Below are 26633 nucleotides of genomic sequence, written 5' to 3' on the forward strand. Positions count from 1 at the left end.
ATTCTATGATTCTATGATCTTGCTAGACCCCAAAGACTAGCCAGCCTAAGCTATTTGGACAGTCATCTCCAACTACTTTTATCCTCCAAAAAATAGCCTCCATTTGCAGGAATTCTTCATGCCTGCAGCTATTTATCATATGCAAGTTGCTTCCCTTCTAAGTCCTATAGAAAGGGTGCTCCAACAGTTGATCTYCCCTGTGCTAGCTGCTCAGTCATGACAGAAAGTGAAATGCTCCCCTTGAGAGCRGATCCCTGCCAGTAGATCCCACGGCTTTCTGGCTGCAGGAAACGTTGGATGTCCATGGGTGACTGCCCTCTACAGGCTCAGCTCGCTTGACTGCAAGCAAGTAGGACACGAGCTTTCACACATCATCTCAGGGCTCACAGCTCTAAATCCTCCCCTCCCTACTACGAGCAGCTTATCTTTTACTATGGTGGTGCATCCCAGACTACTTCCCTTTGAGCACCAGTCAATACAATGGACTTTAYATGGCTTTTAAATACAAAAGAAGAGTTTAGCGAGGAGAAATGCTATGCGAGACACACAGCCACATCTCAAAACTGGTAATGAGTTCTCATTTATAAACTCAGAATGATGTTAAGTCCCTACACAGGGGCAGCTTTGCAGTTTGTAGAAAAAGCAGAAGCTACAATTACCTCTATTGGCCTGGTAGTAGGAGCCACAGAGTACGTGTAGTTGCTATTCCTGTAAGTTCCCAGGAAGGGGATGTTCTTGTGAAAGCAGGAAAAAAGAAAAACAAAGTAAAATATGACAAATTCAAATCAAGCAATGAGCATATAGCACAGCCCGAAGCAAGTGACATCAATATAGAATGCAAGAAGAAAAAGAAAAAAATCCACCCACATAAATAGCAATTGCCTAAGCTGAAAAAAAAATGGGATCTAGATTTTTAAACCATGCTCTTAAAATTCACAAGTGAGATTTTTGTTTAGCACATTATAGTGAAAATGACATGTACCAGACATTCAGTTCCTGCATAGTGATCTAACATTCTCCTCTCTCCCTCTCTTAAGCTTTTCCACAAATTACTTTGACTTGATCAGAAGTCTAGTACTTCCAAAAGACATTGAGATATWAAGACCAGGAAAAAAATGGGCAAATCTGCCTGCATCAGAAAAGGAGTAAGGAACAATCCCGTATGGCTCACTTTCCACCCCAAAGAGAGACTGTTTCTATTGCAYGGTTATTTCTGTCCCACCCCCCTGCAAAATTCCCCAAATTCAGACTGTAAATGCCTCTGAGTTCTTACAGTTATTTTATCCTATTTTAAGTTATCTTAATACAAATAATTTTTCAAGTATGGAGGTGGATTTTTGTTTGTTTTTTTTTTTTCCCCTCCAGAAATTATGGGAATAAGCAACGGAATTCGTGTGCATCAGAATCCAAAAATTATTTACTATGCCCTGTAGTAGAATCCCCTGGAAACATTCAGTTCTGTTAGTTCGTACTTTTATAGTCTTTACCTTAGAGCCTTGTGAGCAGGGAAAGCTATGGTGATTCATATCAATGCCTTTTTCAAAGCACTGTGGGCATATCAGTTCTGAAAATAATGTCTATATATTGTTTGCAAGGGATATAAAACTTCATGGCTATTTCTCAGCAGCACTAGCACCTTTGAATGGGATTGGATGAAAGGCAAGAAATATAAAAACCCACATTATTTGTCACTGAAAACATTGATAAGTACGTTTAAGATATTAAGATACCTTCGAAAAAAGAAAAAAAAAAGAAAGTATACTGAAAAAGTAGGATTTAAGTGAATCTAGGAAGTTTAGAAACATGCTCATTACAAACTTGGCAGATCTTCTGTTACCCACACAATGGACGTGATACAAACAAAATCCCCTTGTATGACCTGAAATTACTTGCRTCTTTAATACTGCCTCACTACTAAAAATGTAGCCAAAATCGGCTGCAACCGAAGGCACACAAATCAGCACACTATCAATCAGTATCAATTGCACAGTTAAAGACCAAGCGGCACCAGAGTATCTTCTCACGGAGCTAAGCAGAGAGTGAAAATTTCCAGTAGGTTTGTTCCAGACATACCCAGGTCCTGCTCTCTGCAGGGAGCAGAGACCTCATACCTGGTTTCCACGGTGTGGGGGTATTTACCTGGGTTGGACAGCTGAGGGTGATGCTAGATGTGAAGTCAAAGGAGTCAGTTTTCTGTCCTACAGGTTGGAACTAGAAAGGAAGAAAAAAAATATTTTGTAGCTGTGTCCTCTCATCTTACACTTGTATAAAAATTCTAATCCAAAAGAATCTAAATATACCTTTCAAATTTATATAAAGCTGCCTGTATTTACAGGTCTTGCTTTAGCCAAGACTGAAATGCATCTACTTCTCAGAAGGAATGACAACTGTATAATAAAATAGGAACTCTAGGAAGATGTTTAAAACAGGACATGGAAAACTACACTGCATCAGTTTAAACTCCACAGGAGGATTTTGGCAGGCACATGCAATTCTTTGGGAATTACGTTGGAATACAAGGTCATAAAATATCTTCTCCTGCACAAAAGAAGATACTAAGACTCCCTCAATTTTTATAGCTGAAGAACATGTTACCAATTCCAAATAAGGTTGTTTTTACAAAGAAGATAGAAACAAATTTATTTAGAGGTACAAGGCTGTTTATACAAAGAAAATAGAAGCACATTTATTTAGAGGTACTGCTTAACTGCAGGCGCTCGTGTTAGCAGTTAAGACAATACACACAAACATACAGAAGTCACCTGCAAGATCTGAAACATCTTCTCTAACTTCACACACACCCCTACTGCACTGCAATATTGGTGAAAAATGTTTTGCTTAAGCAATCTTTAACTTAACTCATTTTTTGTTGGGTTTTACTCATTAAAAACACTTTAACGCATAAGGAGAAAACCTCCTCACAAGGTTTTAAAACAATTTCTGCAATTCTTTCTAAATTGGCGTATGTAGTTAAGATTCCTTTTTTTGAGCTTCCCCCAAACAAATCCACTAAAACATCCTTGATAGGTATTATCCCACATTTAGTGACATTTGATAAAACACACTGGAAGATACTTAGTTGAAATCCTTAGATATTCAGATGATACACTTGCATCACCCCTCCCCATCCACTTTCAGAAGCAAGACTTTCTAGGCTGAGAACAGCTTTAAACTTGAAGGCATCTGGCTAGTAAACTAGAAATATAAACCCTGGGAACACATCACCAAGATCCAAAGTTGTCCCGGCCTTCATTGCAATACSTATTTCATTCGTAATTACATAGATGATGGTAGTAGCTCTAACTAAAGATGTGCCATGCATGTCACCTTACCATAGCATTCCAGAGAGCCCTGGCRAGCTGAGAATGACCTTTCTGACTTGGATGGAAACAGTCAGGTGCAAAGTAGGAGATGTCTGGACTCCCATCCTGAAAATGAAAATATAAAAGGACATCTGAGCGCAGAAAAAGCCAGAGAGCTCCAACTTTAGATCAAAGCAGAGCCACTAATGAAAGTTGGATGTGTTTAACGCTTCTGCGCAGAAAGTCTCTTGATTATCTAGCAATACAAAGTACACAACAGCTGGTAGAAATGCTTAGCCTCTGTGCCTAGAAGCTCAAGCTCTTTGAGGTGCACATCCACACAGAAACAGCAAAAAAGGGGATTTTGAGCTTTGTGGTTATTCTCTTAAGCTTTTCCAATAAGAATGGGTTCTTCTCCTTCATACTGCTCTATAGGCAACATTATGCTGTGCAGTTACATGGTAACAAGCATATTACTGATGATGTACCAGAAAGAACAGAATCCATCCCATTTCTCACAGCTGTGTCAGTTCTGCAAGTTTGAAAGAAGCAAAAAGCAAATAAAATGCTTTAGAGTGAAGGCAGTCAAAATGATTGAATATACCAACACAGTGTCTTTTTGAGCACAGCTGTACTTTAATACAGACACTAGAACATCTGAAGGAAGCAGAGCGTGGAAATTTAAATATCTTGACTTTCATGCAAGTGTACCAAGAGGAGAAAGACTAGATTATTTATGATTGAGATGACTTTTTTTTTCAGAGCATACCTTCCTCAAAGCGTGAGTAGGTTTTGAGCCACTATGTTTGAGCTAGCTCATTAGAGGTCTATTACCAAAACTTGGATCCATATTTGATATTCTGCCAAGATGAAAGGCAGAATTTTCTGTTTGGGAACATCTGAATTTTGTGCAAGGCATTAAAAACAAACAACAGCAACAAAAGCTTTCTTAAACTATGAAAAATAACTGTGAGATTAATGAGCTCAGGGATATCTTTCTCCTCCTATGTTTTATTTGTGTTCTTTTGGTACRAAAATTCCTGAGAATGAATAATTCACATTAACTTAGACAAATAAATGAACAAATGCCTCCTTTTCTGTGATGTATTTAGCTTTGAAATTTAAAAAGTTTGTCTAGCATCTGAGCTTTTTAAACTATTTCAAACTAAGCTAATTCCAGATCACCCTGATCCACAGCCGTAGCTCCTGCACACTATTTTGCCCCATCTGCTACTGGTCCCAGCCAAAGTCAGGAACTGTAGATGTATTAGAATTGGCACTTAGGGTTTCAGTTACAGAGAAGGTTTGGGTCACTTGCTAGGTTTACAATTTGCTGGGACTTGCCAAGAAAGGAACTGAAATGCATTCATGTTGCCAGTGACAGGGGGAAAAGGTCACTGCATAAATCTATCTCCATTAGACCTTGTGTCAACTTCTCTTTCTGTASAGACATAGAAGAGTAGGTTAGGGGACTTAAAAAGGAGGTGATGACGTAACCTCCAGTGAGCACCTATACCTATGTGGCTTTAAGAACTGTAAAGTATCTTTGTCTTTATTAGCCATGTTATATTTTCAGAATGAAAAATATTTACAGATTCTTGAAAATGGGCAGAGAACAGGCTCTTAATTCAAGTTTCAATTAATATTTCAAAGCAGTAATTGATAATGACAGCCCAACATGTAAAACAAAACTGATAACCATGCAAAGTCTGACAATCTATTACATCAAAAATAAACAAACTCAAATAAAGAAAAATACTCAACAAGCTGAAACTACTTCGCATATCGACTTTAAAGACTGGATACTTGCTTCTTTGCGGGTCTTTAKGCAAAGACATGCATGTGAAGTGCATGTCTTTGAAGTGAAGACACTTTATGGTGTCTTCAAACCATACCTGATGAAGAGGAATCTTGAAATTTTGAAGGAAAGACTGGACTACCACTGTAAAATTTTCATGAGTGTCATATCTGCCAGATTCTACCAATTCCTGAAGACCAAGCTGCAAGAAACAAAATTGACCAGTGATAAATCAACATTTCTCCATCATCATAATATTTCTCTGAAAATGCAAGTATCACTGAGAGGCATCTGCTTTTTAGCCAAAATACCTAGGGGTACCTGTTAAAAAGGAGAGCCTTTGCAATGTGTCAGTACACTGCTGCAACTGATTGTGGGGGAAGAGGATAATTAAACCCCCACCAATCCATCCATATCAGGGAACAGAATTTTGCTGAACTATTTTGCTGCTGTCTACAGTATTCTGGATAACATCAAATTACCTCCTGGATACCTTACAGGGTCCATTCGGGTAAAACATTGCTATGATTTGCAATCAGACAGGTTGCTGGACTCACAACATCTCAAAGTAAAGTGACTTTCACCTTACTTGTGACCACTTTAAAATGTGACCACTCCTGATGAACATACCTGGTAAGCTCTGGTAGCTTTTCTCACCATTGTTACATTTTGTGAGTTTTCTTCTCCTAGGAGGACACAACTGCACAGGTAACTGAGGGAGAGTTTAAAGGAGCAAACAAAAATAGAGACAGTTAAAACCTGAGAATGCAGAAGTCATCCTTTGCCACCCAAAGCCCTGTAACACAGGAGTAACAAGAACTGCACTATAGTGTTTCCATGAAAGTGTCTGATGGTCCTTGCCATCTTTCAACCTTTCAAGCCTTRGTCTTATTTGCTGCCTCACATGAGTGATGCTGCTGTAACAAGTTTATTTTCACCCCTAGGCATATTGAGAAGGCAATCACTCTACTGTGCCTGTTTATGTCCCATTCATTGCATTCAGGCACCCAAAGCCCTTGCAGCCTGACAGACACACAATGCCTCTGGAACTAGAAAACAGATCTGTAAACTTTACTGGCTGCGTTGCCTCTGAGGCTTTCCAAGCACCAATTCCTTTTTCTTTCCTGAGATCCAGAATGTGTTCCTGTCTAGAAGGTCAGCAAAAAATGCAAATTACTTATCTCAAAGCCTCTGAGAGAAACCTGCCTACTCTGTAAGTACTTCCCATTTCCTCAAAAAGCCTTAAAGTCCACATACTCAGACATTTCAACACCACTTCAAGAAACCTTGTATCAGTAACTTGAACCCAGCGCAGTAAATCTACCTTATATATCTCAAGAAGCCTTCTGTAGGAAGACACCTCACATAAATTTCTAAAACTCCTAACCTTTAAGTCACAGCCTTCCATAACCTTAGAATAAGAAGTATAGTTCATTATAGACTGCTCCAGTGTGGCAAATTCTGTTCCCTTCTGTTCCCAGAGACCTGTAAGGCCACAGCGGCCCTAACCCAGAGAATGCTATTTATTCAAATACTAAATGAAGATTATATTGAGTGAAGCTTCCCTAAAACTAATGGCCTGTGAAGTGCTTAGTCCACTATTCTGAGGTTTAATAAATAAATACAAATGGAATGGCCTCAGCTCTTGTATCATGCTTGAAGGTGAAACAGTTCCTTAATCCTTTCAGCCAGAAAGGGAATGCAGATCTGCAAATCAAACCTGCCCCCATCTTCACCAAAGTTCAAGAAACTATTATGCAAAGCCTAACTTAACTAGCCTAAGAATGTGATTCTAATCTGACCTGGAAGGGAACCCAGTAGCCCAAATCAAAACAAAGTTACGTAAGGGTAAGTTACCTTTAATAAAACCCTGCCTTGAGTCTAAACTTGTTATGTCAATCCTTGAGCAGAAGGTTAAGTCTGTTACCTCACCCTTTCTGATCATATTTAGCCCACCTTCRTTCTTCTAACAGGGGACTCAATCATTTTGCTCAAGTCAAATACTGTCTCATGCACTGTCTTAGCCAACACCTTTGGAGTCACAGTGAGATCTGTAACTTCCAGACACAGCTTAGAAGTTTAGACCACTGACCTCTAACAAGCCCAGTTCTGTCCCTAACGCAGAAAATCCCTCCCAGGCCCAAATAAAATCCTCATGCAGCTAGCTCCTCTCCAGCCCCAGCCCTTAATCCCAAGCAAGCCCTACTACCTATGATGCAAACTCTAGGTAAGGATGTTCTAATCTCTCATCCTAACCTAAGATGCCTCATCACCTTACACCCCTATCCTTACCCGAGCATAACCATAGCTCAGGCGTCTACAACTTTTGCTACCTTCATTACAGCCCAAGATATGTTATTTGACCCAGCCGTAGGACCAGGATTCCTTATGCATCTCAGCTAGAAATTCCAATCTACTATTTAATACAGGCAATTCAACTCTCCAGAGCCATAAACTTTTCCAAAGAACATTTTTATGCCACTGTATCAATATTGGTCCAGAGTTGCTTCAAGTCTGCAACTCACATTAGTATAAGGAGCAACCTGAAATAGCTGTAGAAATCGTATTTGTTCCTGGGAACTGTTCGGCAAAAGACAAGATAGGCAGCTCCTTCAGACACGACAGTGTCAGCAGTGGATGGGATGTCCATAGGACTCTAATGCTATCACTGAACATCAGTTCAAACAGGAAGAACAGAACAAGAATGTGTTTTATCATGACAGACAGTAAATGCTCTAGAAAGTAAAGGCAGCCTTACCGTGTGAAGTAACCRGGGCACTGAGCTTGAGTGTTCACAAACAACTGCCTCAGAGGTAGAGGGTCCAGTACTTCAACCAGATTCACTAGAGCTTTGGGAACCTGAAAAGAAAATCAGACCTTTGCTTAGAATGATCTGGATAGACAGCCCTAAAGGTGTTTACTTTATATGACCAAGTCCAAACATTCCTTTCCCTTTTCTTTTTCGACTTGTTGAGAGAGAGGAAGGAAAACAAACAAACAAAACCTTCCCCTGTCATTTGTCATTTCAGGCAGCATCTCACTACCCTCCGGTGCACAAAACAAAATGATTTTATGTAATAGAATATATTTGGTACCAGAGTGGAAGGAATGACAAAAGCTAGTCCCAAACAGCTACGTACTAGTAAAAGCTAGAATACCAGGCCAGTTTCACAACACTTGCCTGCTCATGCAGAATATCAAGGGTTTCTTGAATTCGTCTGGTGAAATTTACAACTGAGTAATGATCCTGGTTAAAAATAAACAAATAAATAAAAGATTATCGTTAGTAAAGATAAGACATTTGAGTTGTGAGGATGGAGACTCACTTTAATGACCTTTTTCTGCAATACAGACGTATATTCAGTGACRTTTTCTTTCTCCTTTCTAGAGATCAGGAACTTTAAGCCTATCAGTTAATCTAAAATGTACAAACTCTCAGTTAATTTGAGGTTTAAAATACATCCCCTTGAAGCACTGCGTCCTTCACATAACAATGGAGGAAGGAGCTTAGTGTGAGAGCACGAGACATAAACCCGGCATAGGCATGCCCACAGCCAACTGGAACTCTCAAACTCAGATGAAATCTTTACTAGGCAACGACATAGCTATAAATACAGCYGTAATTAATATTTGGCAGCAGCAATCAGGGCTCCTGCAGAAGAAGGAAATCCCTCAAGCACAACAGGTGCAGGGGAAAATGAAAGCGTTCACAAGCTGGGAAGTTAATGTATTGAAGGAGAAAGAGCATGAGCTGCCAGAGGAACATGGCCTCTCCTCAACCTCTGCCTAGTCAGCAACTCCCGTGATCTCCTTAAGACATTCCTCAAAATAGTGCAAAGAAGCATCAATTCAAAGGGTACTGAGCACCACAGCAACTTCCAATATACACCTCTCCTGTTCCTAAGCAGATCCTGCACGGAGTTATTAGGCAATGAAGAACATTGCTGGGGTGGACTGATAATGGTTCAAAGCAGTATAATTCTTTCCTTTAGCCCTTCCATTTTTACTGTCTTTTATGACCATGAGCAAAGGCGACAGTTTTTGTCAATGACCATGAGCAAAGGCGACAGTTTTTGTCAATGACTGTTTCCACGTCAGGCCACTGTCAGCAGCATCCCCATCAAAACATCAAGCTCACGATTGTCCCTGTTAAAACTCTAAGGACTCACAGGTTTCCCTTGAGGTCTTTCCACATTAGTATCATACAGTCCCACTATTGTTTTACTTAACACTTTCTACTACTCACAGGGTCTTTACAGTAGTTGCACAGATCATTGACTCCAATAAACACCGTTATGAYCTTCCAGTCACCATTGAGGTCAATTCTCTGCATAATGAAGAAGAAAATAATGAGCCTAATTTTCTTTGACTCGTATGTACTTGGTTATCCTTAAAGATGGATCTATCAAGAGAAACAACACCTCTTTCTTTTTATGCTGCAAAATTTAAGTCCTAGACAACTTACAGGATCAGTTTTCATTAGTCTCAGGAGAGTTCTGGCTTGCTCAGGTAAATGCCTGTGAAGAAGGATAATCAGTAAGTGAAAGAAATACTCCAAGGTAGAGGGCAAAATTAGGCTCTTTAGATGCCTTCAATTCTACGCATTATTAGGTATCAGAAGATTCAAGTGAAGAGAAACTACAGTTTCCATTTCACAGTTATCAAATTATATGTTTGTATCTTTATSGAAAGTAAATGTCAAATTGATTGATACAGATCTTGTGCAGATTCAGCAATTAGTCTGGAKTTATAATTTTTAAACTTTTGATTTATAGTAAGATTAGCTTATTACAGTGCTTAGTGCYTCAAACAGCCAAAACGCCAGACAGTGCAGAGCACCTTGCTTGTTTGCAGACAATCTGATCAGAACTGGGCTCCTATCATTTCTTGTGGATTAATCAGCAAAGGAGTCGCATGTCCCAGTGTTTGGCCTCCTGAGCAAGTGTGTGCACGCACAACTCCTCGCACAGCTCCCTGCTTTCTGGAGTTTGCACCCAGAGTTAATACCTAAGCTTTCAGCTGTGTACAAACACCTTGGTGCACTCTATTTTTTTTTTAACCTATTTCTAACAAAAATCCAAGCAACTTTCAAGATAAGTCAGATAAGCTAACAACTTTGCTGCTTTTGCAGCAGCCATGCAAGCACACTCTCTCCCTTTTACATACATACCAACATATATGYAACTGCCATAATCTTTGAGTTACGTAGACTGAACACTTCAACCTTCTCCTCTGCTCTGACACAACAGTCTTCAAATATGCATGAAGAACGTGGTTAGAAAGCTTTAGCCTTCCAGGAAGCTCTGTAGCCTGGGATGAGCTGCATCRCTCTCCTGGCTGTTGGAATCACTTCACTGACTGCCTATCATTTTTGGATGACCATCAGCTGACATTAATAAGCATAACACTTGTTTTGCACAGTAACCGTGGTCCAATTCTCCTTTGTGATGCTCTATTTATTGTAGAAGCAGGAGATATTTCTCACCACCTCCCTCCAGCTGAATATTGATCTAGCACCAACCTAAATCTATTTACTGGGGAAAGAGCCTTGGCACACACTGACTTGCAACAAAGATGCTGTAGGAATATAGCAGTTTTGTTCACTCTTGCCTTTGTCCCATGTGTTAACCTACTTATTTATATCCCAAAGCTATCACAGGTCACAAGTTGTCAGGATTTTCCTTCTGTTCTCCCTGCAGAAGCMCCTAAGTTAAGGCACTGATTTCAGTAATCAAGAGGAAACGTCGCATATGGAGCAGACAGTCTGCAACACTTTAGATTTCTCATGCGGTCRTTGACCGTCGATGCATCCTGAGCCAAGAGTCAATAAGCATCTAATCCAGATGGTTGGGAAGGGATAAGACTAATTGSTATGGATGAAAGAGACAGTTATCCTTTGGACTAACACGCATCAATTAATTTAAAATGGCTACTGAATGACTATCTAATAGAAATGCCTTGGTTGCTACTGATAATAATGGCATGTATATTGGTGACTTCATAGGAAATACTATCCTCTTTCAATCCTTTTCCTGCTCCAAACAGTGTCTCTAGGCTTTAACAAATGCAAAATGCAAGGCAACCACCTATTTCATTCATTCCTGCAACAAAAAAMCCCAGAAGTTAATATGGTCCGTATAGCACTCTGTTCATGAATTCTCACGAACGGCTCAGACATAATCCATGCATGTATTTCACTAACATGAAAGCAAAAAAAAATTGCCATGACCACAAAATGGTACTTTTAGGTGCAGAAGGCCGTATGATACTTCAGGGCATCTGGCACACACGTTCTGTCCAGAAAAATAAACATTTACTGAGAATGGTATTATGACTCACCAGTTACTCAAGGACTGCAAAAGAGCCGTAAATAATACCTGACAAATCCTAACTGACATCACTCAGATGCAGCAAACTCAAATATTTCACTTGGCTTCAGCATTTGACTTTCAAGAGCTCTTTGGAAATCAAGATTATTTTTTAAACTATATATATATATATAATTATACATATATATATAATATACATATATATGTGTGTATATATACACACACACACACACACACATATATATATATGTATATGTATGTGTATGAGAGCTGAGTATTATCAACTAACAGAGTCAAACCCAAGCATCCTCTGCCAGGTCCCCTGTCCAAACTGTGACTGAATCCCAGCAACCATCTGTTTTTGTTAAATAAACAGCAATGACTTTCAATAAGAAGCCAGGAATTTCTTTGATAAGCGTATATTAGCATTCAACTTAGATAGGCTCCCAGGTGTGATTAGAAGCAAAGGGCCAAATTCAGATGACTGCAATACATTACAGACCCAGTAAATTGGCAGGGCTGCCTGCAACTGCACCAGGTCTGCAATGCACCAAAACCCWAATGTGACTATTAGTAATTCTCCCTTCTTCATATTCCACTTCAACTTCTTTTTTTCCCCCCTCCCTGTCAGTCTTGCCTGTCTCTGCGAACGCCTGAGGCCAAGATTATGAAAGGTTTAATCGAGTTTTTCTTCTGTCTATTCTTTAGCAACTCACTACATGCTCATTTTCTTAAGACATCCCTGCTCTCAAAGACTTATCAACACTGAATATAATGGGTAGAAACCACCACCACCAGTTTCTGACATTTTCTTGCTCATGGGGCACATAACTAGGACTGCTGGTTTCATTTGAAAGTTGAGCTAAGCCCGTTTTCTGCACCAACTTGACTGGTTTTGCTTGCTGTTCAGAGCAAGTCATGACAGCACATGAGGCAGTTGGAAGGGAATTAGATGAAGCATCCATTACCTGAAAGGGGAAACAAAGAGCTACATACTCAGCCTCAGCTCCAGGGACTGCCTGGTTAAGGAACGCGCCCGATTCATTTGCACGTCCTGTCCCAGTTGAATAGCCCACGATCTTAGCATTGAACTCTCGAAAGAGGTCTAAAAAATAAATGAATAAAAAATAAAATTAAAAAAGGATAGAAGAGAAAGAAAAATGATCTTATCCATCTGTCCCTCCCATGACCAGCACACATGAACACATTGTGTTTTTGCTTATGGATAAGATAGTACAGTCACTGCAGTCTCCATTTAACTAACATTGACCAGAGGCAAAAGGAGCAACCAGTGAGCAGCAGCTTGGACAGCACAGGGTCACCTTGTGTGTCCTGTACTGTCACTGGGGAATAAGATGAGTAGAATTCATGATTTTGTTGTGTGCAGTTATCTTGCTTGTTACAATGGGAAAAGGCTGAATTAAAATCCACTCAGTCACCCGACGGGGCCTTTATGAAGAGATTSTGAAGGGGACATCAATCATTGCAGAAGCAATAAACTGTAGGCTTCAGCCAGAGATTTTGGGTCAGCCTTGCGGCCGTGCAACATTTGACAACACTATTGATGAACTCAAAGAAAGCCTCCAGCATGGTTCGGAAGTACTTCCACCTTGCATTGTTATATCCATAGTAATTTTTAAGAGGAGGTAGGCAGCAAAATTGTGAGCTGATTATGTAAACAAAGCCACGTTAGAAATGCCGATTTAACCTCAATGATTCAATTAAATATATTTTAGTGATTTAAAAAGGCTTTATCAAAATAATATCTATAGGTAATAGCGTCTATGCTATAGTAATATCATCTAGTGAAACAATCAATTATTTATAATTGCTTATTAGTAAGATATTCTTGTTACATTCTACTTATAATAATGAGCAGAGAAGAACAGTTTATTGGCCTTCTTCAACTGGAATTTATTATTATAGCTGATCCAAAGTGAGACTGGTGGTTCTTACATTAACAACAAGCCAAGTTAGGAAAAGGTATATRTATTAGTAAAAAGAAAATTAAAACTATTGCCCTCAGGTTACATGTACGAGTAGTATTTACCAAAATGCCAATGCCTGTAAGCATCCCTTTTTGGAGGGGTGGCAGATAAAAAACCTGTGCTAGAAATTTATTAAAAGCAAACACTAATTGCATAACAAACATGGACACAGCAAGCTTATTTAGAAAGTCAAGTAACACTCATCAAGCAGTTTCAAAAGAGAGAAAAAAAAAGGAAGGGTTTTTGGGTTTCTTCTCAGTATCCCTGATGAAGTAAGTCTTAGAATATTGTTTCTTTGACAGGAAGATCTTGACTACTCTCCAATACCTTGAAGGCATTTAAGAAGATCTCTCTGCACACCTACCACTCGGCCCATTCCCTCTTTTTAATTTCATTAGTTAGATCTAAGAGAGAATTTACTTACTAGGTAGAGTTGTCACATCCTTTAAGGAAGCATCTCCTCCAATACTAAAAAGAGAAGGGGAAATGCTGGTCACTTATGTCTTAGCTGGACACAGTCTAGCCTTTTGTGATTGTGTGTGTGTGTGTAGCATATGGTAAAAGATCTCCATTTATTCCTAGTCCAACAGAAAGTTCTGTAATAGCAAACCTGGAGAAGAATAACTATTTCTTTGAGAATAAAAGCAAAAAAAAAAAAAAAAAAAAAAATCTGACTTGTTTGACCAGTGATTTTACTCTAGTTCTGTAGATCTCCCATTCCTCCTCTCAACACAAAAAGACAAGCTGTTATGATCAGACCAAGACAAAAGCATGAGAGAAGTCAACAGGCTAGCTGAAAATCTATTGCTGAAAGCTCTTCATGTGGAACCCCATTTGTAACAACACCAGAACACTTCGTAAGAAATGCTAGCCAGATAAATAACTTTTTCCACTTTCTGACATCTGAGAGTTCCAAAACATGGAGAAGAGAACAATACTTTTAATGGTAAGGAAGACTCCTCATCATCTTGGAGGAAGGCTTACCTCCAAGCGAGTCCTCGGTATTCCGTGCCCAAATCTGCAAGGTTATCTGAGGCAATTCCTGTACCAGCCTGGACATTAGTTTTCATTAACCAGACAAAAGGAAAGCACAATTATTAACACCATGATCATTCATAGTCATTTTATTCATTTCTGAATGGGTGTCTTCAAAAGCTTTAGAAGTCATCCAGCTTCTCCCAAAACCTCCTCCCCTCAAAATGCATCAATATCTTTCAAGCTTATTCATCAGTATTGTATTGTACATGATGCACAAGATATATGAAACAGAGGTTTGAAGGCTTTCTTCACATAGATGAAGGCTCTAGATCAAGTGAGTAACATTTATAGTCGTATTACTCATGAAAGTTGAAAACATCCTAAACCCAGACAAATTTCAGGCTAATGGCAGCCAGCACAAAATAAAGCCAATACAGAAAAGAAAAACAGGTATCTCAGAAATAAGGAGTCCTGTAATCACATTATCCTCTTTGGAAAAGTACTGTGCTACACAGAAATTTCTAATAGCATTAGGGCAAGGAAGGAAGCAGTCTATACTCACAATAAAAAACAGGACAAATTGACGCTTGCATCCCTCTAAAAGCCACCAGAACTCAAAAAGTAAGTGATTGCCCACAGTAATACTAGAGTGTCATATTAAACATGAGTACCTGGGTAGTGCTGCAGAACAGCACAATACCAGGCAGATTGTCCCTCAACTGCCYCATATTAAACAATACTACAACACTTTCCTACAACTCATAAGTTTTGTCAAATTAATACAAGACAATACTTCGAAATGCCTGTGTATTGGCCAAATGCACCTCAGATAGTAATATAGAAATGCTGTTTCTATGAAAATGGGTTTTATTCTCAGTTCTCACAAGCTGTACTTAGAAGCAGAAACACCTGTAGACTCCTGGTTCTCATATAGCAACTGCAGCCAGATACTATCTTGTGCCTTTGTCAATATTGCAGATCTGCATTCAAACACTTCTATTTACTTCAGTAGCCTCTTGTGTGTAGGAGTTTCAGCACCATGCCTGCCAGATAGTTGTAAAGTCTTCATAGTTTGTACAAACAATATCTTTGTTATTCAGACTCAAAACCAGAGAACCTGGATTCCAGTTATATCTTTCTGCTCAGCATTTCCTATGGGCTGGCTGTAGGATTTCAGAGGCTTTAGCCAAAGGAAAATTAGGGAAAAACTGTAATCGGAATTTAAGATGTTTGAATCCTCATACAAGTTCCTCCTAGCCTATCAAACATAGCGAGACTCCTCAGGGAGAATTAYACCTTCGGAACAAACTGACCAAGAGTTAAAACAGGAACAAGAGAGACTGAATAATTTCTGAGATAGGTGAAAACAGAGGACTCTTTCTTTGTAGATACCTATCACATTATTCAACATATGTTAGTCACACTCTCTTCCTGAGGGGGGGAAAAAAAAAAAAAATGAGGTTCAAGGACAGTTTCACTAGTTCTTTCATATTTGGAAAAAATAAACACACATATGCACCACAAACCACAAAGCAGTAACTTAAGYCCTCTTAGTTTCATCTGATCTCTTCTGTTCCCTATTCAACAAATACTTTAAACATGTCCTTAAATAATTTGCCTGTGTTCAAAAGTATGAGAATATTTACACGAGGGAACAGAGTGTTGCAGAATTACTTCTGTCTTTCCTAGCTCCTAACTCTGTCATCACCCATGAATGAATGGATCCTTACTTCCAGGCGCAAGTGATATTTCCTTATCACCAGAGCAGGTGCATGTTAACAGTTTTACCAAGAAAACAGTAAAAACACCATTGTCTTACCGTCAAAGAGTCCCCAAGGGCTGCTATGACTTTCACATCAGCTGGCTTCAGGGCATGCACTAGAGAAGGAAAGAGGTACAGCTGAATATGCACAGGAAATAATTACGGTTTTTCACCACTATCTATTTGAAATGTGCCATTGTATATTCTGGTGCCCAGCCACAYTGCTTTTGCATAGGCCAGATGATGAAACAAAACCCTCTCCAGCTCGTTTTACATGGTTATAGCTGCAGCATATGTGCATTAGTTATCTTTTTTAATGGCTAACACTGCTTCCAAAAAAAGACAGAAAGCAAGGAGAAAATAACAATACACTGTGAACAATATTGAGCTCGGAGATGAGGGTGAAACAGTGCAGTATCAGACCAAGCATGATGCCATACTAAACGCTGTAAAAAGTCAGAAAAGGACTAAAGAGACAGCTACGTGATGTTCTTGGAAAAACTGAATCCTGTGACATTCCAGGCTAACATGCTGGAAGCTGGACTTTCAATGTCCATCCCAGAAGTGTAGGGGATGACATTTATAGGCTTTGTCATCATGCGAGTCTGAATTTTCTCATAAGATATTTTGAAGCTCTCCACTGGCAGCAAGTTAAGAGCTCATTTAATCGGATTGTGAATACTGTGTTATCAGTTTGGCATTGTTATCTATTAATCTGCTGCTGGAAAGCATGACATTTTTGCTGAGCAGCATTTTTCATGGTCCAGCAGTCATTTTGACAAAACCAAAAACCATTCTAGAAAGACAGCTGAAAGTACTTCAATCTCTAGATGATGGGCAATACTACCTGAAGCCGCAGAAGGGGAGGAAGGAGTCCTGTCTTCACATAGCAGCTCGCTTCCATAACTCTAAACAGAAGAGAGCCAGCAGAAAGCTGAATAGCATTTGGCTAGGAAGTAGTCAGTAGTAACTAGTTACCCCTTAACAGAGGCCAAGTAGGTAAAACAGAACAGGTTTAGCATGTAATTAATCCTCTGTCTAAAGACCAATTTTGCCTGTCATGCAAGGCATGACTCATCTGGCTACCACACAGGAACATGTGCTGCAGAGTAACAGTGGGATGATGGTGTTGATACTTACTGGAGTTTGGTTGGGGTATGTGTAATTGCTGTTCTTATATGTCCACAGGAATGGCTCAGCCTACAAAGCAAGACAATCTGAGTCAATGTGAAGCATCAGAATAATAAGCAGAGATTTGTCTCCCTACTGAAGTCATGCCATTCCGTACAGATACTGAAGTCCTCGTGGTCTAAGCAGGTTGGAGACCCTGCCCTCATGTTTCATACAATTCAGGCATGGCTGTCAGGAAGCTTATTCCTAGGAACAGACTGCCCTCTACACTGCATGGCACCAAATATACCAGGGAGAAACTAACACCCCTCTTGAGGGCAGTGCTCCAAGCTGCTGGTAAAGACCCATCCAGACACTCAGCCATTCCCAGCAGCACTGCATGTAACAAGCACAAATACTCTTATCATTTACCTCGCTTGGACATTTGAGAACAATTTCCTCTTCTATTTGTTGATTATCTGTCTTCTGACCCACAGGTTCCAGCTGAGGAGAAAAACAGGTGAGGGGAACATAGAAGAAAAGCAGATGAGTACTGGCCAGCTGAGGTAACCMTTTTACTGGAAATCATCTCTACTGCATAGCAGTAGGACAACCATGCCATGCCTCTGCCTGACCCCCTCCACCCTCCARTCACAGTACCTGACCTCACAAGATTTTATCTTGAAAGCTGTTTCCACATACTAAATGGCCTGTCCCATGATATGTCAGGAATGTGCTGTAATAATCAAAATACCAGGTATGCATTATCTCCTGAGAGAAGTCCAATAGCCATAGCTTTAACACATCCTGGGATATATTTTTTTGATATGGGTGGTTTCAGCTGGAATTCCTTCAGATGCACCCTCTTTTTCTTTGCAAACACCACTATCAGTTCACAAGAGACACASTTGTCCCACATAGTGGTTCTCTAATTCTTTTTCACTGCCAAAGGCAAGACAGAAAAGATAAGGAAAAAACAAACAACATTTAAAATCTTACCATGTTATTCCACAAAGCACGTGCAGCCTGGGAATGAGATTTCTGGCTGAAGTGGAAACAGTCTGGGGCAAAATATGAATTGTCAGGTAAACCTTCCTAGAGGACGAAACAAGGTTTGTGTTAGCCTCTCTTTATTCCAAAGTAGTATCCCAGCTGACTTTGAACCAAGAAGTCACAAAGGCCTTACAGAGCAGAACAGAGCTGGGCCAGAAAGCTCTAGAAACTCAGAGATGAAATGCCCTTTAAAACTAAAAAAAAAAAAAAAAAAAAAAAAAAAAGTTTATATCATATATATACATATATTATATGAAATATGTGATTTCTGGAGTTAAGTATTTACTATATTATTATCTGTGATTGCAAGGGGGGGGGGTGACTTCAGTGTCCCAGATGGTGTCTTCAGGGCCCATTTTTTTTATTTCTCGTTTTCTCCAGGCTATGCCATAAGAGTTTTCTGCAAATTTGGATGTTAACTCTGATGAATATAAGAGTGCCCAGAATAATGCCAGTCACATTTACAGGCAAAGTAATCTTGAAAAGTCAAGGGAATGACACTAGGATTTAATGCAGGAGTTCTTTTGTTGTTGCTAGTTTTACCTGTGTCTTTGGTACTTTTATATTCATCATAAACGGCTGTAAAACCACTGTGAAGTCTTCCTTAGTGTCATACCTTCCACTCTCCACTAATTCGCGAGTTCTCTCCTACACAGTGAAAAAAAAAAAAAAAAAAAAAAAAAGTCATCACTGTTCCTTCTTTCACATCCAGATCATTGGGTCCCCTCAGTAACTTACAGCTCATCCAGGGATTCCCCCATCCCAGTGATTCCAGTGCAGAAACTCAAAAGTTACTGTGACTTCCAGCCTATGCCAGGCAGTAAATGCAGAGGTTTAAGAAACTCATAGCAGATTTCTTTGCAAAAAGGCAGCCTGTGGCTTACTACCTGACACACGAAAGGCCCTGCTCATTAATTAGCCTTTCTGTCAAAAGAGTTTTTTTCAGAACCACTAAAGGGTTTTCAGCATGGCTATCATCCCATTCCTGAGTTTCATTTCTGACTGATCATGTTCTTTGACTTAATCTGATTTCCAAAAAGATAAGTTGTCAAAAAATTGCTGGTTCCTGACATGCACTACTTTCTATGGTTCTTTAACATATCCCTTATCTGCTTTGTTATTTTATTGAATTGCAGTTGTAAAGATCTTCAACAGTGCAACTACCCGATAGCCTACACCCATCTTCCTTCTCTCCTCTTTTACAATCACTACTGCAAAATGTCATTAAAGAGAAACCATCCCCCAACTCCAAAAACCCACTCAGTGGACCCTTGATAAAGTCATTTCCAACAGCCCCTGATATCACTAATAAAACTGCTCGCTATTCCTAGCAGAACAAAAACAGACTATTGCTAGGCAAGAAGAACAAAAGGACTATATTTACTCTTTTAAAATTCCATTTGCCTTACCTGATACTTTTTATTAAAGGAGACAAACCACTCAAATTCAGTGGAATTGACATCGTAGTTTAGCAAACAAGGGCAGAATGTCCTGCAAMATAAAACGATAAGCTGAGATTGGCACTGTGTGTCCATGCGTGTGCACACGCTTCCTTTCACAACTGAAAAGTTGTAGGGTACAAAGCTTCTCTGAAGGGGGATTTTTCTGGAAGACTACTCAATGATAACATTAGCTTCAGCTTTGAGTTTCTGGAGATTCCCAAATATTGAGCAGATTTTTTTTTTTTTTTTTTTTTTTTTTTTTTAAGGGACAGATTCAGGAATATAAAATAAAGGAAAGGTTACATGTGAGCAAAAAAAGTCTTCTATCACAGCGCAGTTATGTGTCAAGAATATATGCATCTCTACCCACAAATTGGCAACTATTAATGGAGAGTTACTAACAAAACAACACAATTTATTTCTGTAGGTCATCTATTATATTCAGAAACATTTTGGTGGGCATGGTAAAAATAGCAGAGACTTTAAGGTCATTAGCTATTCTCTGAAATTAAGACCCAAGCTTGCAGAAACAAGGCTCTTCAGATCAGCAACACGGTATTTATTATTTCACATAGAGCCAGTTTAGTAGTGTTTGCTGGCAAMCAGGAACATGTTAAATTCAGACTGACACTTGAAATGATGATGGGAAGGTTACAGGTATCTCATGATATCTAATCCTACAGGCTCCACTAACTATATCCCTGCCTTGTGAATAGGATCCTGAAATATGTTTGCCATCTAGCCAGTGACATTATTTGAAGCATGACTGAAGCACCAGCACTGAGTTGAGGAGCCAACTCACCATTGATAGTCTGCATGGAGTCCTTAAATCACAACAAGAGACTTGCATCTACCTTCCTCCTGTAAAATCACTTCTTCCATGAGACCCTTCATGTATCCCTGCCAGCCCAGCCCTCTCAGGGACTGCGGACCTGTAGAGACCCTTCTGGCTGAGGGGACCCAGCCAGATGACTGCCAAGTCTTAGCAAGGTGGCTGGGTACAGGAGACCATCCAGCTCTTCTGTGACTGCTAAGACTCTAACCTGCAAGCTAACCACAACTGTCTGCGCTGCTCAGYATCAGATACAAGCTTGCAGATTGTCCTACAGATCCGTATAGTGAAGCAGGGAGTTCTTGCTTTTCTGAAACAGAGAAAATTGCCAGGTGCACATCTCAGTAGTAGGTAGGAGCAGCTTTTACTAGGGCCTTGGAGGAATAGACATCCTGGCACTGGCTATAAGCCCACACAGGTTAGCTACAGAGGTYACAGCAGCTACTAGCTCTGCTTCACAAGGCGCTGCATGAATAAAGTAGGCAGGAGAGCTAAGGTTCTTTCATGGCCACCTGTGATTTGTTGCCTCAGGTAACTGCCTGGTTCTCTTGTGCTTGGACTCTAGTCCTCCCTTCCCTTCCTTTTTCTTCCCCCTCCTCTTGTACACAGCCAGGAAGAAGGGAGCTCGTCACAGACCTGCTACCTGTACTGGGCATTTGTGCTGACCTGTGAAGATCACTCAGCCTAGGAGCAAGAGGTAGCACAGCAAAGCACTGCAGATACCTACCCGAGAAGATAATTAACAATGCAGCTAATAATCCACAAGGGGATCACAGGAATCAGGAACTACAGAAGTGAAGGGAGAGTTCTAAGATTYAAGTTTTGGGGTTTCCACATAGAAAATTAGATTAATTTCATCTACTAAAATTCTGCTTCTGAATGTCTTCACTGTCTTTGCCCTGCAAGTGCACAGCTGAGCTCCTTCTGCTTGGCATTGAACTCCTGCAGTGTGAATGATGAGTCACTGAAAAGGCAGCTCCACAAAAAGCGATGGCAGTAGGGCTCACAGATAGAGAGACAAGCATTTCTAAATGCTATTTTTAAATGAACATGTGGATAGACACATACACACAGAGAAAGGTGCTCAGTGACTGGGAATGCTAGAGCCTTTCCCCTCTAACAAGAAAGTTTCCCAAGAAGACCTTGCAGAGAGCTGTAACATAAGTCATCTTCAAACCTCATGAGCAGCCTTGGGCAGCTAACTCTTCTGTCTGCGTACAGTTCCTGGAGGCTTGATATGGAAAGCACCACCACCAGATTCACAAATGTCCGTGGGACCTATGGAGAGAAGAAGCAAAGCCCGAGCTGGCATCGGGAGCCTCAAATGCCATCTTGGCCCTCCCACCACCACAGAGGACTTCAGATTGCTACTAATATGACCGGCATGTTGAGTGAAACAGCTTGGGTTGTTTATAAGAGACCATGTGAAGTAATACCCATACAGTTAAAATAGTAAATCACAGCCCCTTCCTAAGCAGGCTTGTTCTAGTTCCAATTGGTGGTCAGTCCCTTAGAGAGGATGGTTTCAGAAAGATGCCAGCATCTTGTGTTACACGTGTCTCTCTACAGGGCTCTGGCAATTCCTGACACTGAGTGGTCTCACCATCCACTTCACCCACATTCTCAGCATCACAACCTCTCTCAATGATCCATGAAGCACTACTTTGCATCATAGCAAATTAGCTTTTTCTAACACTTGAATACTGTTTTCTTGTGCCTTTTTTTTTTTTTTTTTTTTTTAATACAATTTGTCTGCAGCACATCAGCTAGAACTCAGCACCTCCCTATGCTTTCTGTTATATTCTTTCAGGGTCTCCTATTACAAGCAAAGCTTATCTTACCTCTCTGTGAAGCATGTCCAAAGCTATTTGTATGTTATACGTGTAGTTCTCAGGAGAATAGTGTACCTGTGGATACAAGAAGGTTGCACTGCTGTCAGTTTGCTCATTCAAGCAGGCCCAACAATATCTGGTGGAAGTCTCTCGTTCATAACTCTCGGGTCAAGAGTAAAACAGTCCTGAGTACCACTGCCACGTCTCTGCTTTTTAATCCAATAGAATTCAAATTCTTTTTAATCTACATGAGAAGCAAAAGATGTCACTCTACAGACTTCTGTGCTAGATTTATTCTTCTCCTTATTTCCGGGCTTAGTTCTCCATGATTTAATTTTGCACAGATGTTCCTTGTGAGCCCCACTGGCCTACTCTATAAAGCTAGACAGCTCAGATCCCTTAAGCATTTCCCAAATCACAGCTTGCCAGGAAAGCACTGCCATTGCACTGTTGACAGCTGTGCAACATAAAGAGACCATCGCTTTGACCTTTGAATGCCATCTCCCTGACATTTATCTTTATGTATAACAGTCACTTTTTTGTCTGAGTCAGGAGCAGAAGGCAGGAATGGTTAATATGCTCATTTGTTGCTTTAGGATGATTTTTATCATGCTTCTTTGGCGGTTTTACATTATCTGAAAGCAATAGGAATGGAAATCACATGTTCTGCTGTGTGAGAGGTCTAGCACAGCGTTTCACCCCTACTAATCACAGAGTGAAGGTTATGGGAAGGTTTAATGGCATCAGCACAAGCCACTGGCAGATCCACCCAATAGCACTTAAGCCAGCGTGCTGGGAAGCCTCCAAGGRTGCCAGGGGCCAAGGAAGAGAGCACAACCGCGACAACTTATCTACAGGTGGCTGAACAGCTAGATCAATGGAAAGTTATCTCGAGTTAACAACCAAATAAAGCAGCCACAGTTATATAATGTGCAGAGGCTTGGAAGTTATCACTGCATTTTTCATARCAACAGGTTGAACGACCTGAAGGCCACAGAGCAATTACAGAATCACAGAATGGYTGAGGTTGGAAGGGACCTCTAGAGATCATCCAGTTCAACCCCCTGCTCCAGCAGGGACACCCAGAGCACGGGGCACAGGGTGGCATCCAGGCGGGTTTGGGAGATCTCCAAGAGAAGGAGACTCCACAGCCTCCCTGGGCAGCCCGTTCCAGGGCTCTGTCACCCTCACAGTGAAGAAGTTCCTCCTCATATGGAGATGGAASGGCCTGTGTTTCACTTTATACCCGTTATCCCTTGTCCTTTCAACGGCCACCACAGAGAAGAGCTTGGCCCCTTCCTCTTTACCTTCTCCCCTTGGATATTTGTACATATTGATAAGACTTCCTCTCAATCTTCTCTTCCCCAGGCAAAACAAGCCCAGCTTGCTTAGTCTTTCCTCATACAACAGATGCTCCAGTTCCTTAATAATATTTGTCACTCTACCCTGGACCCTCTAGAGAAGTTCTACGTCCCCCTTCTACTGAGCTGCTGCACAGCTGCTGTCTACCTTGGTTGAGTTCCCACCCTGCTGAGTTCTGCCCTTCCACATGCTGCAAGGCATGTGGACCCAGTGACCCGGCCAGCCCTGCTCACAGCTGAAGACTTACTGGGTCATTGCAGAATTTGCATAGGTCATTTCCTCCTATGAAGAGCGTTACAAGCTTCCAGTCAGTCTGAAAATTTATGCTCTGCACACACACACAAAAAGAAAAAATGCAATGGAAGTTATAACAGGAAAAAAAATAGCCAGGCAACATGCTCAAGCTTRACATTTCTTTGTGGTCCAACTATAACTTTCTAGATGTATTCACAACAAAATGAATTTACAGTCATGACTAAGAAGAAAGCACTATGATATAAGTAAATTTGCAATTGTTGCTTCACAATTCAGTGGCACCACACAAAATTATTAACTTTAGAAAAACTGCTCAAGCTCCTTCACTTCTCTTAATAGTATTTATTTATACATTGACCAAATCCTCTAGCAATTCTGGTAATAAATATTCATTGCAAAAAAGGTGGCATATGCTTCTCTGAAATAAAAAAAAAAATGCAGTTGTTCTGCTGGAAAGTTCTGGGGGCCTTTTTTTTTTTTTAAGGATACTGCAAAGAATGGGGTAGTTCCAACTCTATCCAACAACACTGGCAAAAATTACAGCACCTTTTCTCTGGCAGGATTTTGCCAAGGACAGCTAATATATGGCAATTACACCACAGTAAACACAAACGATCTTAGTTGTGAAGAAAATTGCAGCTCTGCTCAATACCATGCACCTTATGGTGGTACTCAGTATCCTAATGCTTGAACTTCAGTGCCTAACACCACTGGGAAAAGCAGTAATAATACGAGAGCCTCAACCGAGCAAAAAGTATCTGTCTTCCAAGACAGTATAATATCTATCCCAGGTGGTAAAACTCCTCTCTGGTGGTTTGGTCTCAAAACTTATGAAAATTCAAATAGTCTGAGACTTTCCCTCTTGTCATAAACAGGTGCTTTATAAAGAGGATAAAAAGCTGCAAAATCAAAGATATGTCACCTCTAAGAGGTGCACTCTTTCTAGTTAATTAGTCAAAAGAAAAAGCATTTGCACTTATTATTCCATGTGATGTTTCCAAGCTACTAAATATGACAGAATACAGCTTAGAAGCCTCAAAAAAGAAAAAATCCAACTGCTTAGCTGTTAAACTGCTCTCCCCTTTAATCTCATTTCAGATACAGCCACCAGAGTGAGATCTTGTTTACAAGAAAGTGCACTGAAAAGAAAGGTACGGCAAATACTTTTGCCAATATGTTTTCACTGGGATATTTGTCTTAGACACGTACACAGAGTTATCTTGAAAGCTTTTTGACTGCCTTCCAAATGCACACTAGGCAAGCCAAAATAATACTGTGTAACTTAGGTTACTGATTGCATTGCATGTTTATCAAGTTACAAATAGTAAACACTCAAGGCCATAGTTGCGGTGAAAAATCAGGAGGCAATCCGCAGCCTGATGTGTGTTTTACAGGCCATTAATCAAATGATTCCCAACAACAAATGCGGATGTCAAAAATCAGCTGCTGACTCATTCGCAAAGAAAAGGCTGGGATTTTTTTGTTTGTTTGTTTTTAATAGAAAAAAAAAACAGTTCGTTCCACACTCTGACTCCATAAGACTGCAGTTTGGAAAGCTTGTCCTCAGCATCACAGCTAGCAAAAACATGTGCTTGCATCACAATTAACAKTACCACAGTAAAACCCTAGCAGACAAAAGCTTCTGTAGTCTTAACAGGTAAGGAGGCTTGGGTGGGGATTTATTGAATTTACCAGTTACCTCGTGGTAGAAAATGATTAGAGTTAGCTGGATTTTGTACCAAGATAAATATTACATGCTTGTAACACAGCTAGTTAAGACAGAGCTATAAGCRAGAGTGTGCTCAGGCGTGATCCTCACTGAGGGTATTGCATTGCCCAGACCTTGGTTTGGCCTCTGCTGTGGTTTGTTGCACTGCTAGAAAATCATAGTACCACTTAACTTCCTCCTCCTAAAGGTATTTGTGACATGTTCAACTCACAGTATCGTTCTTCATTCGGTCTATCAGTCTTCTAACTTGCGCGGGGACATCCCTAGACATAAGCAAATAAATAAATAAAAATTAAGTAACTTTACACAGACAGCAGGGAAAGGAGAAAAGCTGATGTATGCGAGTCCTTCAAATAACAACCAAAAAAATGGGAATCCCCACTTGCTTTTGTCTGCTGAATGATCCACATTATTAATGAAAGGATTTATTTTAAGCTATTTGGTGAGGGGAGTGAGGAAAACAAGACATTTAGCATCYATCAGACCACCTTGCAAATGCTGCAAGTCATAGCAGAAAATACGCYGTGCTACAATACAAGTATACTTTGCTTCTCTCCAATATCTCACTTACACTATGGATACACACATACATGCTGCACAGTGTGCATCAGAATTATTACATCACATCAAGCCTCAAAGTATGATTTAGAAGATGTGTTCCCAAAGGGAAAAGCTTGATAGGAATTTCACTTAAGACTAATTGTGGCTGCCTCTGGTTAATTCCCAGCTTTACCACAGGTTGATCATAGGCAAGTCATATTTCTTCTGCCTCAGTTTCAGCAAACAAAATTTTGGTCCTATCAATATCAGGGTTTGAAAATCCTTCGGAGTCCTCCTGTAACACATGGATCCTCTTTTTCT

At 40.2% G+C, this 26633-nt stretch overlaps 1 protein-coding gene across 1 annotated transcript in view; it reads right to left on the reverse strand.

Moving 5' to 3' along the window:
- PLB1 (phospholipase B1) overlaps window positions 1-26633 on the reverse strand; it is a 73313-nt gene that overhangs the window by 22430 nt on the left and 24250 nt on the right. Inside the window, exons 21-43 of the mRNA XM_026046302.1 lie at window positions 25984-26035; window positions 24036-24116; window positions 22436-22501; window positions 21772-21872; window positions 19730-19811; window positions 18864-18968; window positions 18267-18362; window positions 17700-17771; window positions 17298-17357; window positions 17005-17065; window positions 16215-16273; window positions 14402-14469; window positions 13842-13885; window positions 12426-12534; window positions 9566-9617; window positions 9347-9427; window positions 8282-8347; window positions 7859-7959; window positions 5731-5812; window positions 5198-5302; window positions 3333-3428; window positions 2140-2211; window positions 660-734 (exon numbers count right to left, since the gene is read on the reverse strand). Of these exons, the coding sequence (XP_025902087.1) occupies window positions 660-734; window positions 2140-2211; window positions 3333-3428; window positions 5198-5302; window positions 5731-5812; window positions 7859-7959; window positions 8282-8347; window positions 9347-9427; window positions 9566-9617; window positions 12426-12534; window positions 13842-13885; window positions 14402-14469; window positions 16215-16273; window positions 17005-17065; window positions 17298-17357; window positions 17700-17771; window positions 18267-18362; window positions 18864-18968; window positions 19730-19811; window positions 21772-21872; window positions 22436-22501; window positions 24036-24116; window positions 25984-26035 (1786 nt within the window). The remainder of the gene's footprint in view (window positions 1-659; window positions 735-2139; window positions 2212-3332; window positions 3429-5197; window positions 5303-5730; window positions 5813-7858; window positions 7960-8281; window positions 8348-9346; window positions 9428-9565; window positions 9618-12425; window positions 12535-13841; window positions 13886-14401; window positions 14470-16214; window positions 16274-17004; window positions 17066-17297; window positions 17358-17699; window positions 17772-18266; window positions 18363-18863; window positions 18969-19729; window positions 19812-21771; window positions 21873-22435; window positions 22502-24035; window positions 24117-25983; window positions 26036-26633) is intronic.

The sequence above is a fragment of the Nothoprocta perdicaria genome, unplaced genomic scaffold, assembly GCF_003342845.1.
Source record: "Nothoprocta perdicaria isolate Ctin4 unplaced genomic scaffold, notPer1 scaffold_43, whole genome shotgun sequence".
NCBI classification, from domain to species: Eukaryota; Metazoa; Chordata; class Aves; order Tinamiformes; family Tinamidae; genus Nothoprocta; species Nothoprocta perdicaria.